At 41.1% G+C, this 19,294-nt stretch overlaps 1 protein-coding gene across 9 annotated transcripts; it reads left to right on the top strand.

Moving 5' to 3' along the window:
* Nucleotides 1-1,272: 1,272 nt before the first annotated feature.
* Nucleotides 1,273-18,521, top strand: LOC131692780 (troponin I). Of its 9 annotated transcripts, none has more exons than XR_009306054.1 (8): nucleotides 1,273-1,429; nucleotides 9,515-9,704; nucleotides 9,789-9,912; nucleotides 12,720-12,820; nucleotides 16,074-16,117; nucleotides 16,203-16,344; nucleotides 17,429-18,063; nucleotides 18,124-18,521. XR_009306054.1 is itself a non-coding variant. In XM_058980068.1 (7 exons), the coding sequence occupies exons 2-7, from the start codon at nucleotides 9,561-9,563 to the stop codon at nucleotides 16,757-16,759; spliced, it is 594 nt and encodes a 197-aa protein (XP_058836051.1). In that variant the 5' UTR covers nucleotides 1,273-1,429; nucleotides 9,515-9,560; the 3' UTR covers nucleotides 16,760-17,053. The 9 variants fall into 9 exon arrangements, 4 of the variants coding, with proteins under 4 accessions (XP_058836051.1, XP_058836069.1, XP_058836076.1 ...); XR_009306057.1 differs by lacking the exon at nucleotides 12,720-12,820 and adding an exon at nucleotides 11,874-11,974; XR_009306058.1 differs by lacking the exon at nucleotides 12,720-12,820 and adding an exon at nucleotides 11,026-11,126.
* Nucleotides 18,522-19,294: the final 773 nt, after the last annotated feature.

The following is a 19,294-nucleotide window of genomic DNA, read 5'->3' as shown; positions in this document are numbered from 1 at the left end:
CTCTGTAGGAACTTCATTTTCATCGAAATATTTCTCCAGCCTACTTGTTCAATATGATGATTGAAACGCGTAGATAGCACCAACTACCATGTGACTCCAACAAACCAATTATTGTGTGGGCGTATGGTTCCTAACTTGAAAATCCGCAAACAGCACTCGAGTATTGTAACCAATCGACTTAAACCATCCCACACTCCGCCACATTTTACTAGAAATGAGATTAATTTTTTCGCAACACCAAGCTGTCTAAATTTACCCAAAACTCCAACAACGAAATAGCATTAGCGCAAAAGTCAATCGACCCTGTTAAGCAATCCATTGGTGGCCATTTCGCAGCCAGCCATCCGTGTGGCGATTAATATTCGCGCTCGCTGTCGTCGTCTTGGTCAGTCGGTCGGTTTGGGTATTATGGAGACGCACGGTGTCCCATAAATTCCGCCGGTAGTGACCAGAGCAAGTGGTCCGTCCGATGGGCGCGTGGGATGACGAGTTCGAGGTCTGTTATTGCGGTCGATCGATTATGATTTTTCGGTGCGTTTTCTTTTTTTTTTCGTTGCTCTCAGTTTGATTTTCCACTTCGCTTAAGGAGGGCATTTGTTTGGCTAATGGTTTAAGAACTCAATTAGTTGAATTATTAGAGAGGCCGAAACAATCGGTGCTAAAAAACGTTGAGAAATGAACGGAAAGTTGTCGTTCGAAAGGTGGAATTATTAACAAATCTACAGACACGACCGTAGCTGAGCGGCTGTTATTTTTAGTGCGGTGGTCGGTCGACTCAGAAAATCCGTATTTTTAGACTAAAACGCCCAGTTCTGAATGTGTATTAAATAAACAAGTTTTCGTGAGGCATCTGTGCTCTGACTGTGGTAAATTTTTTGGGTGGAAAATTGTTTCACCTCACCTCATCTTACCGCCCGTGGATTTCTGTCCGATCACCGATTCTAATTTAACGGGAGAATAATAACCAGTGGCGTCCAGTGTCAACCCCGTTCCGTGGGAATCACCTACGATGCGACAGTCCGGCAGATTCCGAACATTTAACGGCGGTCGAGTAAGGCGCGTATAGAAACGCGCTAGGATGATTTCATTCATCTTGGAGTTATTTTGGGAATTTGCCGTGCGGGGTTCCCAATGTTCACGCACGCACGGACGCCACTGTCCTGTTCGGTGGGACGGGTGCCCCAGTCGAGAGTGAGTGGGATGGCGCATCGGCTTATTTTTCACGTAGGAGGCGACGGCGAAATGCCCGACCCGAGTGGGTTCGTTCGTGTGTTCGATCGTTTGCTCGCGACATTCACGATTGCCCCCGTGATCGGGACAGAAATTGTTGCAGTGAAAATAGTCAGCCTTTATTCTTCGGATTGATCAGTATTCTTTCCGAGGTCTGAGAGCTTGTGATTCACTCTTCCTTTTTTTCTGTAGTTTTGAGGTGAGTTTTTGGGTCCTGGTTGCTGGATCCTGCTGCAGTTGCTGTGATCGTTGGTACCGTTTGGTGGATACTATTCTGGTGGAATATCCTAGCCTGGTGAATAGGATAAGTTGGAGTGATCGAGTTTCGCTTTTTTGATAATTGCTACCATAAATGGAATCGCTGTTGCTGTTTGAAGTTGAACACAGGGAAGAACGAGTTTAAACGAAGTGAATTACATCACAACCCGAATTGATTCGATTCCGGGAAACAGTGCTCGATACGAGTTCGGTTTTTTCTTTAGTCGAAATGATACAGAAACAGTGTTAGTGCTATCGTTGTCCTAGATTGAAAATTTTATATCCACGAATGACTCAACGTGCAAAAATTTTCCAATCAATTCGACCAAGGAGCTGAACATGTGTGTACCTTTGTGTGAGTGTATCTGAAAAAATACTTTCTCGAGCAGTGAAGGTTTCCGAACCAATACAAATGACTGGTGTGGAAATGATACACATTTTCAAAAATAGCACCCCCGACTAAAAGTGTACGAACAACTTGCTGAGCGCACAGTAGGTCGTGCGCACGGGAAAGCCGTCCGAGCGTGAATGAGTAGACTGTGTGTAAAAATAAAATCTTGCGCAAGACTCTTCGCTGGTCACCACTGTCAGCTGCTGCGCGACTGCGCAGGACAATTCGCTCGCACACTTGTAGCAGTGATCGAGGTAACGGTGGCCGGTGTGTAACCGCCGTGAAGCACGGATATCGGGACTTTTATGTGGATGTAGTAATTTTAGAAACAGTTGCCACATATTTCGCCGGCTAATTGTTCAGCAGAAATCGCCGCCGAATGCAGCAGCAAATGAAGCATAGCAGCCAGATTACAGTCGAGTCGAACCACGAGGTGAAAGAAAAAAAAACGGAACGGAAAAACTGAATCCTAGCCGCCCACACCTCCGACAGACGGGCGTCTTGGTGCGCGCAGCGCACACGGCACCCACTTGTTTTTCTTTCTTCTCTTACTCTTCTTCGCTTTGCGAAGACAAATCTCACACGAATGCCTTTCAGTGGAGTGGGAGTGGGTGGGGGGGAAAACTGCGTGGGCGATAATGGTGGTGAAAAGTGAAAGTTGTAAAAAACGATCCGTTTTTTGGGTTAAATCATAAATTTAACACACACACACACACAAGCAATGTTCGTGGTGCAAAATAAACGTCTGTTTGTCGGTGGATTTTGCTCAGTGCAGTTCCAGGAAAAGAAATGACTCACTCCGAATCGGATTGCTTGGATGGAAATTTTTTCAAAGCAATGAAGGCGGATTGTTCGACATGTGACAATGTTTTATCCAAGCAAATTTTAAGAAAAAATAAAGTTATCAATGCAGAGTTCGTAGCTGGGCTGATTTTCAACTAATTCTGATATTTTTGTGGGATTTCTTGAGGAAAGAGCAATAGGAACTTTTATAGTTTCTGCACGCGCTTGACAGAACTATATATTAATTTCGAAATATCGATAGCCGCAGTTTATTAGAAGTTTCCGAGTATATTTCTAGGATGAATTGACTGATTCGGCCAATCAAGCACTTTCATTTATGTAGTTTAGGCGATATAATCTTTAACTTATTTTAAAAGAATCAATTAATTTCAAAAGTATTTTAAATTTTGTTACATGTCGTATCGCCCTTAAAATAGAAACCGCATAACAAGGTTTTTTGTCGTAAAACTTACACCACAGCCAAGCTATCCAGGGAGGATATGACCGAAAAGGAAACTAGTAGCTACAGCTCAACTGTGGAACAAACGGAGCAGCTTAGAGAAGACGCAGAGCCGAGTTAGCCCGTTTCGCTGATCACCCTAATCCTCGACTCGACTCCGATCCGGGAATGGGTAGTCCAGTAAATTTTGGAAATCTACTCCGGTCTATTCCCGAAATATGTCTAGAGCAGTTTGTGAGAGGGTAAAAGTCCTTTACTTGGAAAAATTGTCGCATTTTTTCATATGCTTCGATAGCACACCTATACTGTTCTTAGATCTCATCTATTTCTTCCTATATATTCATCTATAACAAAAACACAATTAAATTTAGTGCATAAAGGTCATTTCTGTAAGCTCGTTCGTTCGATTTTTATAAAACGCGAAATATGAAAAATTCAATAATCTGAGGTCATTTCAAGCAAGTCCAGAGCGCAGCTGAGTGTGATGTTAGCCCACTGGAAGGAAGGATGCCGGTTTCGATACAAGCTACATTCGCGGAAGGAAGCTCGGGAATGAGTTAGAAACTAGCCGACTGATTCTGTTGAATAGTGGACCAATGCTACTTACAATTCAGTACAAGATGTGATAGATGTTAGCCCCACTGGCCTTGAGGCAGGTACTCGCTGGTGGCCTGTATTTTGCTTCCGCTGTCACGTTTGACGGCTGGAAAGATTGTCTCCAAGGAGAGCGAACTTAATTCATAAGATGGGAAGTGATAGCCGAACTTGTTCGAACTGCTGGTGGCTAGATGAAATGAGTTGCAACCGCGGATTTTGTAATAATTGGCGAGGGGTATACTGAACTCCCCATTGCTTGGACCCATCTTCAGGCGGCGTTTACTGTGACTTGTAGTTAATTTTATCTCCACGCAAGCTATCAGATTGTCGTCAGTATCGACGAGGACAAACACTGCACTCACAGGGGTTCAAAGATGATGGTCATGCCAATGTGGCCGGAGGCCGTATTCCTTCACCAGCACACCAGATTTCGACCGCCGATTCTCACTCGCAAAATACTGGAATTAAAGTAACTCTACAGCTAACTAACTGACGATCTTGACGATGTCGGAGCGTGAAAAGGTTCGCCAAAGTCTGCCAGACGATTGTTCGAAAGCTGTTGGTCAAAATGGTAGTTTTCATCTCGAGGTATGTCAAGAGCCAGTTATTGATCATCCGAATCTTTCGCCGTACAGGAACATCTTCGGTTTGGATATTACAAGGGTTTCCAAGAGGAACATGGGATGGATTTTCCATTTCAAATGCAGTTCAAACAGTACCAGCACACCTTTCTCCCCGTTGGTATAGCTGACGTCGTCCAATCCGACAGATTTGTCGTAGACGGCAGTGAGTGCCGCCGTTACACTATGGTCGGAGAATTTGATTCCTGACTAGCGTTCGGCGGGTAGGATACCTAGGTTCTTTCGCCGCTTCTGTGCCGCTGAGAGCGTTCACTCTTCACAGTCTCGCGGTCGAAGCATTTTTGGATATCTCCTGGGGAAACGAGTTCCAACCAGTGGTCTCGCGTGGATCTTTGATAGCTTGACTGACCTTCGGGTTCCACCAGCGGGTGGCTCAGGAAAGAAGCTTGCAATTTGTGTGAGGTTTAGCCCAACGGACGAGTCGATCTTGCACAGGGACGTAACTTTTGAGGGTTTTTATGGCAAGCGATTAGCGAAGGTTGGAGGACAGTGACCAGAAATACTTGACGATTTCTTCGGTTAATTCCTGCGGCTCGACTGTTGTAGTTCCGTCTACTTCGAGGGAGACGCCGACTTGTCCTCTATTGCTGCTTAGATACTTCACACTTCTCGACAGTTGGACAATCGCATCTTCTTCGGATCTTCCACGAAGAAACGAGTTGGTGTACGAAGCTTCAATGGCCGTCCAGGTTTCGCGAGCTGTGAAACTCTGTTGACCTCAGTTTTTCATGGGCTGGCTAGTAGTGCTCCGCGACAATCTTTGATAACTTGACTGACCTCCGAATTTCACCGGCAAGTGGCTCGGGATAGATGCTTGACACTTGTGCGAGGTATGCAGCACTCAACAGCCTTAAAATGGAGTTTAGTCTTTGATTGGTCAGACATGTACTCCCATTTTGTTGCGAAAGCGTCCGGGACTGAGTTCTCGTATGCGGCCCAGTTTACGCGATCGTACATTATCTAGATCGCTATTCTGGTACTCCAAGAGAAATGACCAAACACACCAGTGAGGTCCTCCGTCATTCTCCAAGACTAGTTCTCTGTTCGAACCATTCCAGAGCACCCTTCTCCCGACTGGTAGAACGTGCTGTAGTATAGGGTAGCTGACGTCATCTAGCTCGACGAGTTCACTGTGGGCGGTAGAGGACCGCCACTAATTCTTGGCTGGAAAGTTTTCTGGTAAAGCTCTGTGCGAAATCTGGTGGGAATACCACGGTTGACTTGGAGGGAAAGTTCTCCTCTTGTCGCTGAGTGACAAAAGATTACAAATCGACGGTCTAAGCATCTTAGAATAACCCTTAGCGGTACACTATCCTACTCTTGAGTCTTCACGATTGCAATGGCCCTCTTGACCGGGTTTCGTGATCTGCAAAATTCTGCTCCCTCTTGATGGTAGCCAGCAGAAGTACTCTTCAGAGTCAGATGTACTTCGTGGTGATCTTTGCTGGCTTGGCTGCTCTGCTTGTTCCATTTATAAAGTAGGTCGGGATTAACGTTTTTAGTTATTAGTTGGACAGGCTTCAGGTTTATTACGAGAGGGTTCTAGGACTCCATTGTCTGCGTGGTCGTATATCCAATATATCGGTGATTCTGTAGTCCCTGGCTTGATCTGAATCGCTACCCGGGATCTAAGTAGCCAACCGCTGGTCTCACCGATGTCCACAGAATAGAAATATAGATCCATATCCGAAGAGCACGGGCCTTAAACGTACGCTGAACTACAGTACGATGGTATTATAGACTTCTATGAACTTAACAATTGGATTAGACCTTAATGGAGCGCTCGCTTCTGCCTGATCTCCACAGAAAATGAAGAGTGTTGAAGAGCTCCTTCGTCTGAAATGGCTTCTCTAATTACTCCAGCAAATTATTTAATTTCATTCAGATATCAAGTCCGACGGGAAAGTAGAGTCCGGATGCCATCTACATTCACTGCGAGGCGATTGAAAGTCGAAAGGTGGAGAAGTTGGCAAGTAGAGTCTCTTGACGATTTTGTTCGTGGTAGGGTGTACGGCTGGACGATCAAGCCTCGGATCATCTGCCTAGCGAAAAACGTTTCGGTTGGCCTAGGCTAGGCTAAGTCCGGTTTAGCAGGAGTCCTCATTGAGTCCGACAGCCGGAGTGAAAGGTTCACTTGCACAGCACTCCGATGGTAGCAGTAGAGGAAGGGCGGTTCGACGAGAGGGGGTATCTAACTCATTCCTGGCTCTTGGATGTTTTTGCTGTCCGAGAGTATCTTTGCGGTAAAATACCTTTGACTGTTAGGTCAGACCAGCGGATTGTCAGTTCTAAGCCGTCGTCCTTCCTGACAGGGTTCAACGAGGTTAGATTCGTCATATAAAAAACATTCAGTGAGGACCCAAAGGTCATTTGAGCCATCTAGTTCTACAGAATCTTCAGAAATACCATTTGGTGAACGTTAAGAGAGAGAACTACTTCATCTTCGTCGGACTTCGTAATGGGCTCAAATGCATTAAGGAAATGAACATCCCTTTTTGTTACTTTTCCAGTATTAGTGTTTCTTTGATTTTCCCACTGTATCCCATGAACTTCAACTTCACGGTCTTTTCATCCAATTCGCCAATTTTGCTCTTCAGCACGACGCGATGCGGTCTACGTTCAAACTCAGTGTTTGCCATTTCTACGAACGCTTTTCCAATGTATCTGATTTCTTTCGCACTATATTCGGCATTATATACGGTACGGTGTATTTACTGCGGTCATTTGTAAAGGTAAGGAAATACTTTCGACCACTCAACATCACCATTCGCAGTGGACCGCAGAAATCTGTGTGTACCAGGCGGTGACCTGTGCTATGATTCTTTCGGAAAAGAAGCACATTTCACAAATATCACATTTGCATTCAGCGACTTCGAAACTGTTACACAACAATATCACAGTTTCTGTGGCCTAATCGTCGGTACCGCTTCCTCCAACACTCTCATTACGAATGCACCAACAGCTCCTTTGCGAGCAATTTCAGCTCTTTCGCTATCAATCGTCACCACATAACCTATACGCACAAGCATTTTTACCGACAGTAAATTAGTGTTTATATAGTGGAACAAACAAAGCATCTTCCACCGTAATGATCCGGCTTCGGTTTTTGTCGACTTTTGCCACAATTTTGGCATCATTAGCCACTTACACAACTTCTTGGGCAGCTTCATCAAGATAGTCGAAAAAATCACTTTAATGCACCCGAATCTAACAACCACAGTCTTTCAGCTGAGTCGTACACATATGCAAGAAATGCCCATTGACAATCTTCTCTCGACGCTTTCACTACACTATGAATCTTCTCTTCGTTTTGTGTTGAATCCCTTTTCTTCCTCCAGTCCTTGAACTTATCACAGTCGATCTTCGTGTGCCCGGATTTTTTGCAGAAAACACACTGACCACTGTTAGCACTCGATTCGGCATGCAACGCCGTCTCCATTCGTTCGTCGCCTTCACAGTAATTTTCTCGCTTCATGTATCAACTTTCCTTCGAAGAAATTCAAAGTTAGGCCTTCATCTGGACGCACTTTCAGTGTCATAACCAGCGTTTCGTACTCTTCAGGTAAGCTGCTGAAGAAAATTGCGACGAGCCAGTGATCATCGAGTATCTTGTCTTCCTACCAATCATGCAACTGCTTGAAGAGTTCCGTGATACAATATACACTTCCATATCGTCACCTTTTTCGAGTCTCAGACGGCAAATCTTCCCCACAGTCGACGTCTTGGTAGTAAGCGTACCCTTTACATGGATTCGGGATTGATTCTTCGGGCTTCTCCTCGCTAATCACGGTCCGATCACCTTCCTTCACAAGCTTCATGGGGATGTTATAACTTATCCTACCGGCGGACATTAAAATCAAGACAATCCGATTAAAATATTTTAAATAATTGGTTCCGCGCACTTGAAAAAGGATGCGAACGAATAAAAAAATAAAGTCAAACGTCAAAAAATATATGCACTGAGAAAAAATCACTTCATGTTTTTCATATTTTTCACAATAAAAAATATATGGCACATTACCAACAAACACTAAGCAATATTCTGGATATATTTTTGCTTATCTGCCTTGCAGCGACGATTGAGATGACTAGCTTAAAAACAAACGAAAGTGCTGCTTAAAAATTCACTCGGTACTACAAGCGATGTGACACAATGTTGTTTTTAACATTTTTTTGGCAAGGCAACTTCGATCATCTAGCAGACTTCCAACAATCGCTATACGGACATTGCATGCAATCTTGGGCACAATGGTAGTTCATGCAAGCGAATTTGAAAACGATGGTGATTTGTAACATATTTTTAATTGAATGTTTAACATTTTTTCCAGAACGATTTGTTCTAGCTTCTCTGAGGTCGATATCATATGTGTTCAGGTACGGAGGTAGACTGTGTTTGGGAGGAGATCTGAGTATTTTTCTCGAATGTAGATTTTTCACAGGACATTGGAAAAGACGCTTGCAGCTGAATTACAGCAGGGTACTGAAAATGAAGCGCTTTTAATGGTTCGATTTATTTAAGTGGCTCTTGACTGTTTGCGGTAAATCATGACCGAAATTTTGGTCAAAAGCAAAGCCGTTCCTACTTGATGGGAGGTCGGTTGATCTATTACCGACGAAAGGGCTAATATTAAACACTTGCTCAAGTGGGCTGCTCCTTCAGTCGTACTTAGATATTTATTAGGGAAGTGAGCTTCACTCCTTTGTTGACACCTCTCTAGCGACTACGGCACGAATAACCGGATTTTTCGCTTCCTTTAAAGATTCTCGGAAGACACCACAGTGTGCTGCCTCTCTCGGTTTCTTATTAGCTGTCCTCCACAGCGAGAGCGACTGGTGCTTTATTATCTTTATATCTGTAAGCTATCAATTCAGCGAAACTCACTCACTAAACTAAATGGCGACAGTAGCGCACCTGGTGGTGACAACACAACTACCTTTGAATATGCTCTTTATTGTTAAACAACTTGAACGCTCGAAATGGACATCTGGTCTCTGTAATTTAACAGAAAATAAATAGCTAGTAATATGTGTGAAAGAATCTTTTTAGCTCTATGAATCGGAATTACCAGTAGCGACAAATAGCAGCAGCAGCAGCAAACCATAGCAACTTTTTTCGAATTCTCCTTGATCAAACTGATTTCGTCCCATCCCCAGACTTAGCTCCTAACCAACAACACCAACAACAACCACACCAACAACCATGGCCGATGATGAAGCAAAGAAGGCCAAACAGGCCGAAATCGAGCGCAAGCGTGCTGAGGTGCGCAAGCGTATGGAGGAGGCCTCCAAGGCGAAAAAGGCCAAGAAAGGTTTCATGACTCCAGAAAGAAAGAAGAAACTGAGGGTAAGATTTTTTTCTATGGCAATACATAGTAGGCGCTGATCCGTAACTCATTGTTTCCATTTTTGTCATCACATACACACACAGTTGTTGTTGCGTAAGAAAGCCGCCGAAGAACTGAAGAAGGAACAGGAGCGCAAAGCAGCGGAACGTAGGCGCATCATCGAGGAACGATGCGGCAAACCGAAGAACATCGAAGATGCCAATGAAGGTACTGTCTGTTATGTTGCCCATCTGAAGCCGAACCATTTTGTTGCTCTCTCTCTCGCTGTCTATTTTTCCAATCGGTCCAACCGATCGAAGCAGTATCGTTACTATCTCACCCCATCACTGTCATCCATTTAAAATATCATTGATCATGGTTGCTGCGTTCCAGCGTGGCGCTTACACTGCAAAAAAAATCATACGTTCATGTTCATTTCGATTCACGTCACGAGAAAAAAAAATGCACACATTAAATAAAAAAAATTACACACTTTTCACATTGCCCACATCCACGTCATTCCTTCCACCGCCAACCACCACCAACCTCAGAGCAAATCAGGAAAGTTCTCCGCGACTATCACGCAAGAATTAATGCCCTGGAAGAGGAGAAGTTTGATCTTGAATATGTAGTGAAGAGGAAAGATTTCGAGGTACAATATAAACAAACAAACAAAACAAGCAAAATACTACACAACTCAATCTACGTTCTACGAGTCTTCTTCGTACTCTGCTCTCTCTCTCTCTCTATCTGTTCCCTGTTATCTGTTTTGTTTTTTTTCTATATTACTTCTCTCTATCATTGTGATAATTTTTTGAGCTTGAATTTTTAATTCTTCTATCAACCAACAAAAACAAAGGAACTTTTCAAAGTTCCACCGCCTACTGCTACGTGTTTCTTGATTTCGGTTGTTCAATGTGTTTCCTAATTTGTTTTTTGACTCTATATGAAAAATTAGTGCACTTTTTTGTCACCCAAACTCGCGTCCATTGGCCGACCCCTCGCCACCGTACCGGTGGTTCTACACTGAACGAAAATTGTTTGAATGTGCACTATCGTTTTTTTTTTGTTTTTTGATGTTGTGTATTTATCTGTTGTCACTAAACCCTCGAAGGGTAGTGGGGGCTGAGGCACCAACTAGACTTAGGATGTGATAACCGATTTTTTAAAGTTTTGTTTTTGGTGGAAAGTCAGAATCCAGAACTAGAGCCGCGTTGCTTTCCCTCCCATCAGCATATTTGCAAAAGCGCGCTGCTAGGCTTCCAGTAGTGTATCGAAATCCGCCATCAAAGTTGGGAACCGTCTAAAACTGTTGTCAAAATTTTTAATCTGTTTTTGTAGCAAGTTTGAAGCACATATGCAAAGAATACCACAAAAGAATTTGTACCCTGGAAGGCGAAAAGATTGATTATGAGTATGAAGTTGCTAGGAAGGATCTCGAGGCAAGAAATGAATTTTGTTTTTGTTTACGCGCTTTACAAAGCGAATACACGTTTTGCTAATTGACAAACAGTGTTGAAAAGAACGCTGTCACACACAACCTGCCGTTAGCAAAACCAAACCCAATAGAACAATGTGTCTGACAAATTAGCTGCCGCCGCGCCGCGCTTGCCGCAGCGTCGCCGCTTTCTACGCGAATAACGAAATTCTTCCCTTCCCGCGCCTCTTCTATTATTATGCTGACTCCTTTTCTTTTCGTATGTCTCTGTTTTGCTGAATCTGAATTCCGCCAAGTTACATAGCTTCATTAATCACCCGCCACAGCGAGCCAGGGCTTTGCTACAGGTTTTTTTTTCTTTTGTCTATTGACGTAAAAAAGAACTGAATCAGCTTCATTTTTTGTCTAAAAAACATATACAAAAGCACACTTTTTACTGTTTACACTGAGAGAAAATCCCTCGCGAAATTCAGACCAAACAGACACGCACACATACATACACACACAAATACACTGGAGACCGGTTCGAAATGAATTGCCCAATAGAATTGCTCAAATTACCCGGAGAAATGATAGTTTTTTTAGTAATGTTAGAAGTAGTAATAGTTTAAAACCGCATTTCCAACAAATTCATCGTCAGTCAATAAGTCTAACCAAAAAAAAAAAACAGCACCCAAAACATTCGACGATTTTTGCCGAAAAAAAAACCACAAATCAATGATTCAAACCCTCATGTGTTTATATTCAATAGCTGAGCTACAGACTCTTTGTCGCGAATATTGGAAAAGAATATCTGGTTTGGAAGGTGACAAGTATGATTTAGAAAGAGTGGAAAAATTGAAACAGTTCGAGGTAAAAACCTTTATGGGAACAATCCAAATTTACGAGTTTGCCAATCAACAGACACAAACAAAACATACACAAATTTGAATCTTACCGCTAAAACAAACCCTTGTTTTTTTTAATTGTTCATTTTACTTTTTGTTTTTATTTAGTACCAAACCAAACAAAAACTTACAGCGCATAATCGGCATTTACACTGAAATAAAAAATCACCCCTTCCCCTAAAAACAAGCAGATTTTGTTTTGCCTTGTTTTCCACCTTCATTTTTTTCGGAATTAACCTCTCTAAAACTAAGCTAAAAGAAAACAAAAAAATACAAAATACAGCCAAACTACACCCCAGTAGCTCTACCGTCTTCCATACCCGTGTCCGTTCACGTTTCGTTAGATGAATTTAAAAAATATACTATATGACCGGTCCTGAGAAGGCTCAACCCGAAAAACCAAGCGTAAGAATCGTCATTTCGTACCGCAGACTCATGGCTCATACTATCAGTTTCAAAGTTAAAAAAAAAAACTACCGCAAAAATCGTCATTTACTTACTAAAAGTTGTACAAAATACTTTCGCTCTATCCAGCAAATCAAACCAAACCAAACAAAAAATAATCAAAAAAGAAATGAAAATCTTTCAAGCACCTAGATTAGCTTAACTTCTTCCTTCGTTCTTGTTTTCTCACTGTTCACACCTTTTTTTTTACTCTCACGTTGCTCCGTATCAATGACCGTGTTGCACATTCGTTTTCCCATTCGCAGACATGTTGAAAGACATTGTTAAAGAATATTTCAACCGTATGTATACATGTGAAGGCCAAAAATGGGATTTGGAATACGAAGTCCGGAAAAGAGATTGGGAGGTACTGCCGAAACATATAAATAATTAATTAATTTGAAGTTGTTTTCCGACCATGATTTCTTGTTCGTTTTTTTTTTCGTTTTCCTATTTTGATTTTACGTTTCATTTTTGTTCGTTTACCGAGAATAAGTTCCATTTTTTAAAAAAAAAAAAGCGAAAGCAAACCCAGAGTTCAAAAATACTATGTTTTTCGTTTGTTACCGAAACCAAGACAGCAAAATAATCAAACACCATTTGTTTTGTTTACATTTACCCGAAGAAAAATAAAATCTCGTTCCGATTGCGACGAATTTTTTTTGATCCCTTCCTTCCCATTCATTCCGATCAAGTGACATTGTTTTTTTTGTATGTTTTCTCGAAATAAGTTCGAATGGTTAAACACGACCCGTCACTCTGACAGGTGTGATGATGGCGAACCATTCCAGTTCGACCGGATCTGGCGTGATTGGGACACCACCGGACGCTTGGTTTGGACTGGAATGAGGAAGTGCCAACTTTTTTTTTTGATAAACACTTTCCGACTGTCTGAAAGTGAAGGAAGAAAATCAATCCTCCACGGATGGAGTTTTTGAAATCTAGTAGACTGTTTCCCACACTAACGATTAAAGACCGAGAGGTTTTGTTTTGTGTTTTTTTTGGTGTAAATATACACACATACAATACACCCACTAGCGCGCGGCGCGATCATCCTGAAATGGCAACTGTTGCGTTCATCCCCGGGACCGGCTTACACAGGTCTTGAGTTGTAAAAGTTGCCATCTTTAGCATGATCGCTCGCAACTAACTTGTATGAGTTTTTAAGTCTTTTCATTCCATACAAAAAAATTGGTGATGTTTGCTGTCAGCGCAGGTATCATTCCACGAAAACAATACTGCCTCCGGTCCATTATGGTTCGAAACTAAGCAAAAATCGTTTATAAATAATGTCAAATAAAACACACATGAATGCAACATACCATTTGGTTACTAACTAACCGTGTAGTAGTGAATGCGTAGTTGTACATTTTTTCCAGTGTAGATAGCATTTTGTTTGACGTTTCATTTCACGGCCTACTGTTCCGGGTCTGATTCCGCGTTTCAGGTCTTGAAACGAAACAAAGCATGAATATCGTTGTGTACCGACCGAACCGAGTCATGATCATAGTTCCTAATGTTCCCTGTAGATAGCGCTAGTAGTCGTGTCTAGAATGTAGAAGTGTGCTGATAGTTTTTAGCAAGTGCGAAAAACTGGGCGTAGAGATGTCTTTACGCTTTAACCGAGTCTTGGCCTATTTTGCACCCGTTACTAACCGCATGGCAATTCTTTCTTTCTTTTCCCCATTTTTTATTTAATAAGCCTAGCACCGTTTCGAATCAGTTCTTGTCAAATATCATACACTCAAAATCAAAAATTAAAGTTTCCATACAGAAAAAAAACAAACTCACACACCCAAAAAAAACTTAAACGGTAGCAAGCATAACGCATTCGGCAACATTGCCGTAACATCACACCGAGTTCTTTGTGTATGTTTCTGTGCGATTTTCTTGTCAAAAAAAATTCTTCCAAGGGACAGGAGAAACTTAGGAAAAATACAAGCATACCGCGTACAGAAAGGCCGATACTTGTTTACATTTTCTTTTTATTTGCCCGCGCAGCCCCGTGTATCCTGTTAGTGGTATCTTATACCATCTTGCGGGGTAGGAATATTGTCCAAATAATCCAAAACCCGGTAGCCAGAAAAATAAAATAAAAGACAGAAAATTGCGAAATAGTTACAGTATGGCACAGTGTTAAACTTCGCTATGTTTATCATTCATTGTCTCTAAGTATGTGTATTGTTTTTGGCTCGTCCTACTCGTCTAAAAAAAAAAATCCGTTGTGTGTGTAACCGTGGTCCACCCGAAAGCTGTCAAACAAATGATGATTTGGTTACCGCAATGTTGCCAGTGGAACTTTATGTTTTTCTAGATTTTTTTTATTTATTATTAGCTAACTCCATTATCCGTTTTATTTCGCTTACCAATCGGGAGAGTTTCCTTCAAAAACAAGTGCCAAAACAACAAACAAACTTAATAGTCCAGAATTGCACGTTGTTTTTGTGATTTCTCTTTACTTTTATTTTACAGTGTACTAACCAGTGTTTTGGTGCAGTCATACCAAATGTTGTTATGTGTTATTTGACAAAAAAAATGTTATGCTTGGTCTAAAACAAAGTTACAACCAGCCCCTCTTTCTCTTTATTTTTCTTTGTTGTCCCATGAATTGAAAACAATAAAAATGTCAAACAATTAAGTATACTTTATGTGCCATACTGTGCAGTACCTTCACAAGACTGTCTCTCATTCTGTTCTGTCACATTTGATTTTACTAGAAACAAAATCTAAATTAAATAACCTTCGCATCTTTTCGGGAAACTCAAACCAGAAAAAAAAACGTATCTAAATCCACCGAAAAATGTGCCTTTCAATCATTTACACCCAGAGAGTGGCGTACACACAAAACTGAAAAGCGACCCGAACAAAAATGTAAACTGCTAAAAGCCTGACTGTCGTGCCGTGTTCTATCCGGAAACAAAACCCGAAATCTGTATCAATGTTTTGTTTATCTCTGTACTATCTGTAGTATCGAATGTAGTGCGAATCGTGCACTATCCTTTCTATCTTGTCGTAGTAATCGTGTTGTCGAATGTCGAAAGACCGGGAAATATGCGCACCCGTCGGAATCCAAACTGTAGTAGATGTTTTGTATTTTTTCGTTTTTCCTATCGTTGTTTTCTTCACAGTTACACACATACACACTGAAAATGAAAAAAAATGCTTTTGACTAACACACTGACACACCACCTACCTATACACCGGAGGAAAGGGGAAGTCCAGCAGAAAGGGAACAATAAGATTCCCCTTTCCCAGGTTTTGAATTGATCCTGATAATGCCAGCTTTCAACGACACTGTCACAAGAGAAAAAAATAAAACAAAACAATAACCCGTAATTCCACTGCTAATCGGAGTTTTGAGTAGTATTGTTTACCATTAATTATCTAACTAAAAAAGTAATCTTTTTTTCCTGTTTTGAATGCCGTAGTCAGATCACCTGTTAATTTGTACATTTCCGAATCTGTATTTTTCCACCACTAACTGTAAATAAATTTCCAACCTATGTTTTCCCGTAATAATTTTCAATTTTAAGAAAAAAAATCACAATCGAATCCGACTCGAACTAATCTCGCATTTCTGTTTCTACACCTGAACGACCTGCTGACCTCACGAATTATAGATTTCCGACCTCAACGCTCAAGTCAACGACCTTCGCGGTAAATTGTAAGTAGTTTCGCCTATTCACAATAAACTAAATTGAAGTGAACCCTTAAACACTTTCTCCAACGACTAACTTTTTTTTTTGCAGCGTCAAGCCAACGCTGAAGAAGGTCTCCAAATACGAGAACAAATTCGCCAAGCTGCAGAAGAAGGCCGCCGAGTTCAACTTCCGCAACCAGCTCAAGGTTGTCAAAAAGAAGGAATTCACCCTGGAAGAGGAAGACAAGGAGGTACGTTTCGTTTCGGTTTTGTGCATTTTTTTTTTGGTCTATTTGGTTTCAGCTCCGAACATATTTTTTTCGGCGATGCGAAACCAGTAAGACTTTTTCTCTCAGTGCAGTAAGTGCGCGTTTGACATTTGGCACCTTGCTGTCCGTTCAGTTTTGATTTTGAAATTTTGACGAGCCTGCTGCGATTGCTATTTTTGTACACTGTCTAAGCAGCGAGAGGTTACGACCACTGGGAACAGGGGGGAATGCCTGTGCTATCAACGCGATGATTTTTGACGATACACGGTAGAACCCAGCTGGGGGGAGTAAAATCCGTCAGACGTCCGTGATTAACCGTTTTCTTTTCCGAAACTTTGTTTTCTTCTTCCCTTCGCAGGCTAAGAAATCGGAGAAGGCTGACTGGCAGAAGAAATAGAGCGAGCACAAACTTACTTTTCTTTTTAGTTATGTTTTTGTATATTTAAAATTAGTTGGAACCACATGTGTCTATTTATCAGTTTTGTTAATTTCCAACCGGCAGACTGCAAGCTCTGCATCTACTGCAAATTATAATCAGTACTATATATCAGCTGTGCAAATCCAGAAATTCGCAATGAATAAAAGTATCGTTTTATGGAGGACTGCCATTTGCGTATAGTAAAAGAAAACGAGTTTCGTTGTTCAGCTGTACTCAAGATTCTCTCTTAATAGACAAAATTTAAACTCATAGGTAAAGAAAAAAACTATTTGAATAGGTTGAATTTTTTGAACAAATTCCCTGTTAATCCCTACCCGCTAAATATGAAAGTACCCCAGTCAGCAATTGCCAACACTTTATGAAATAGGTTTCAATTGTGCTTCGTAAAACAAACAAAAAATGACGCTATCAATTTCCCCAACCGCACACAGCTACACAGGTAGGGTATATGAAATGAGCACGGCTTATATTCCTACCCATTTCCATTAAAAAAAATCAGATTAAACTGTTGCACACGTTACTGACTTTGAAATTCTTTTTGTCCCTTTTTTATCATTGTAATAATTGTATTCTTTCTCTTTATTTCTTTCTTTTCTCCAAAAAAACAATTACAAATCACTTGAGCAGAAGAAACCCGACTGGTCAAAGAAGGGCGACGCCAAGGTAAAAGAAGAAACGGAAGCTGAGGCATAAACCGTAACTCGTTCAACCCCGATACCCCCCAAGCTGTCTGTTTCTTATAATTTTCCTTCAAAAAAAAAATATTTATATATTTGCCAACCGACGTAATCAGAGCAACAAGTGAAATGAACACAAACAAGAGTTTATCTTTTGCCCCGTTACGGTTCCCTTTTTGTTCCTATCCTGTACCCCCCTCCACCGCCTAATGAAAAAAAAAACCGAACATCCTTTCACGGTGTCACTAGAGAACCAAACAAGCCAACGCTAGTGTTAACACTTTGTTGTCACTCAACAAGTCTTCTATTTTAACGTATTTTAACTATTTTTTTCAAAACGTGTATTTTGGAAAGCAAAAAAAGAGTAAAAATCATTCTGTGAACTAAAAAAAACAAGAAATGTGTGTTGAGTTTTCGCTCAGTGTGTAACCCTTCCGAAAGCCCCTAGCAACGATTAACCGTCGCCTACTGCTCTTTAATCCAACCGCAACCACGCGGTGATACAATTTACAGGAGGAGGAAGCGGCCGCCTAAACAGTTCTCCCTAGCAGTACGAAACCCTGGACGATAGAGCTCGTTCGGACTGTAAGTTAAGTTGAGAAATGATATACACCTTGGGTAAAAGCTAACATTATCAATTCACAGGTTAAGGACACCTCAAACAAATCGAACCGAAAAACATTAACAAAATACGACCATCATCGCCATCACCGCACTCATCAGCATATCGCCGGAATCCCATCCGGAGACCAAAACTCCCATCAGCATGAGAAGCAGAGTACCCTGACCCTGCGAAGACTAAAATATTTCTTTTTTAAACTCTTTATTAAGTTTACTAGATTTGTAGTTTAATAACAAAATTACTCTGTAATGTATTGGGTTTTTTTTCTTCTGTGGAGATGTACACAATCGAAGAGAGAAAACAAGCACCGGGGCAGAAGAGAAAGCTGACCTCTCTCTCTCACTCACTGTCAATCGCCGCCGTTGCTTGTCACTGCTTGATTTTTTTTTTGAATGAGTAAACATTTATTTTTATCTTTGTACTAGCGATGGTTTTTTCATTCAGTGTATGTGATCTGTCAAAATCGCGTGCAATATTTACATCCCACTAAACGAAATGGCGACTGGGCAACCGGTTTGAATGGCGAGCGGTAGACTATCAAAATTTTGTTCTAGGCTTCTCGCCATAGATTGCCGTTTACTGGGAAGTAGAGAGGGCTTGCATGCTAACCTTTTATTGATCTTAGTCTGGGTATTAGTTTAGTTTTAGTTAGTAGAAAGTATCACGGTGTTGGACCGATTGGTTTAAGTAAGTATTAAAAAGTACATTAATTTAAGGTTCAACTGAGAAAGCCCCGATAAGCGACCATCTTTGAAAACCAAAAAAAAAAAGAATTTTTGCGCACCGTGGGCAAAATCTAACAATATCCCGATTGATCGATTCATTATTTTTAAAGAACAACAGCTGCTCGGAAGGTTTATGGACTAAATTGTGGCGTTTATTCTACAGCTTAAACAAGTACAAAAATGTCAACCAATGCACTTTTCGCACTTAACTGTACTTTTACGGCACTATTAACTACAATTCTTATCTTGAGAAAAACAATACTATGTTCCTAACCAGCCTATTTTTTGCATTTTGAAATTGATTTAGAAGCAGTTTTAATAGTTTTTTTAGAAGTTTTAGTATAATTTGAGCAAACACAAATATAATTTGAGCCAATTTTACATCCTAAACGATTTGAATTGTGATTGGGAAGTGATGAGAGCTCTGATTAAAACCAACAATTCTGTGCTTATTGTAGAGCAAGAAAAG

This window comes from Topomyia yanbarensis, chromosome 1 (assembly GCF_030247195.1).
Source record: "Topomyia yanbarensis strain Yona2022 chromosome 1, ASM3024719v1, whole genome shotgun sequence".
NCBI lineage: Eukaryota > Metazoa > Arthropoda > Insecta > Diptera > Culicidae > Topomyia > Topomyia yanbarensis.
Note: the sequence above shows the minus strand (reverse complement) of the source record. Positions and strands in the feature narration are given on the sequence as shown.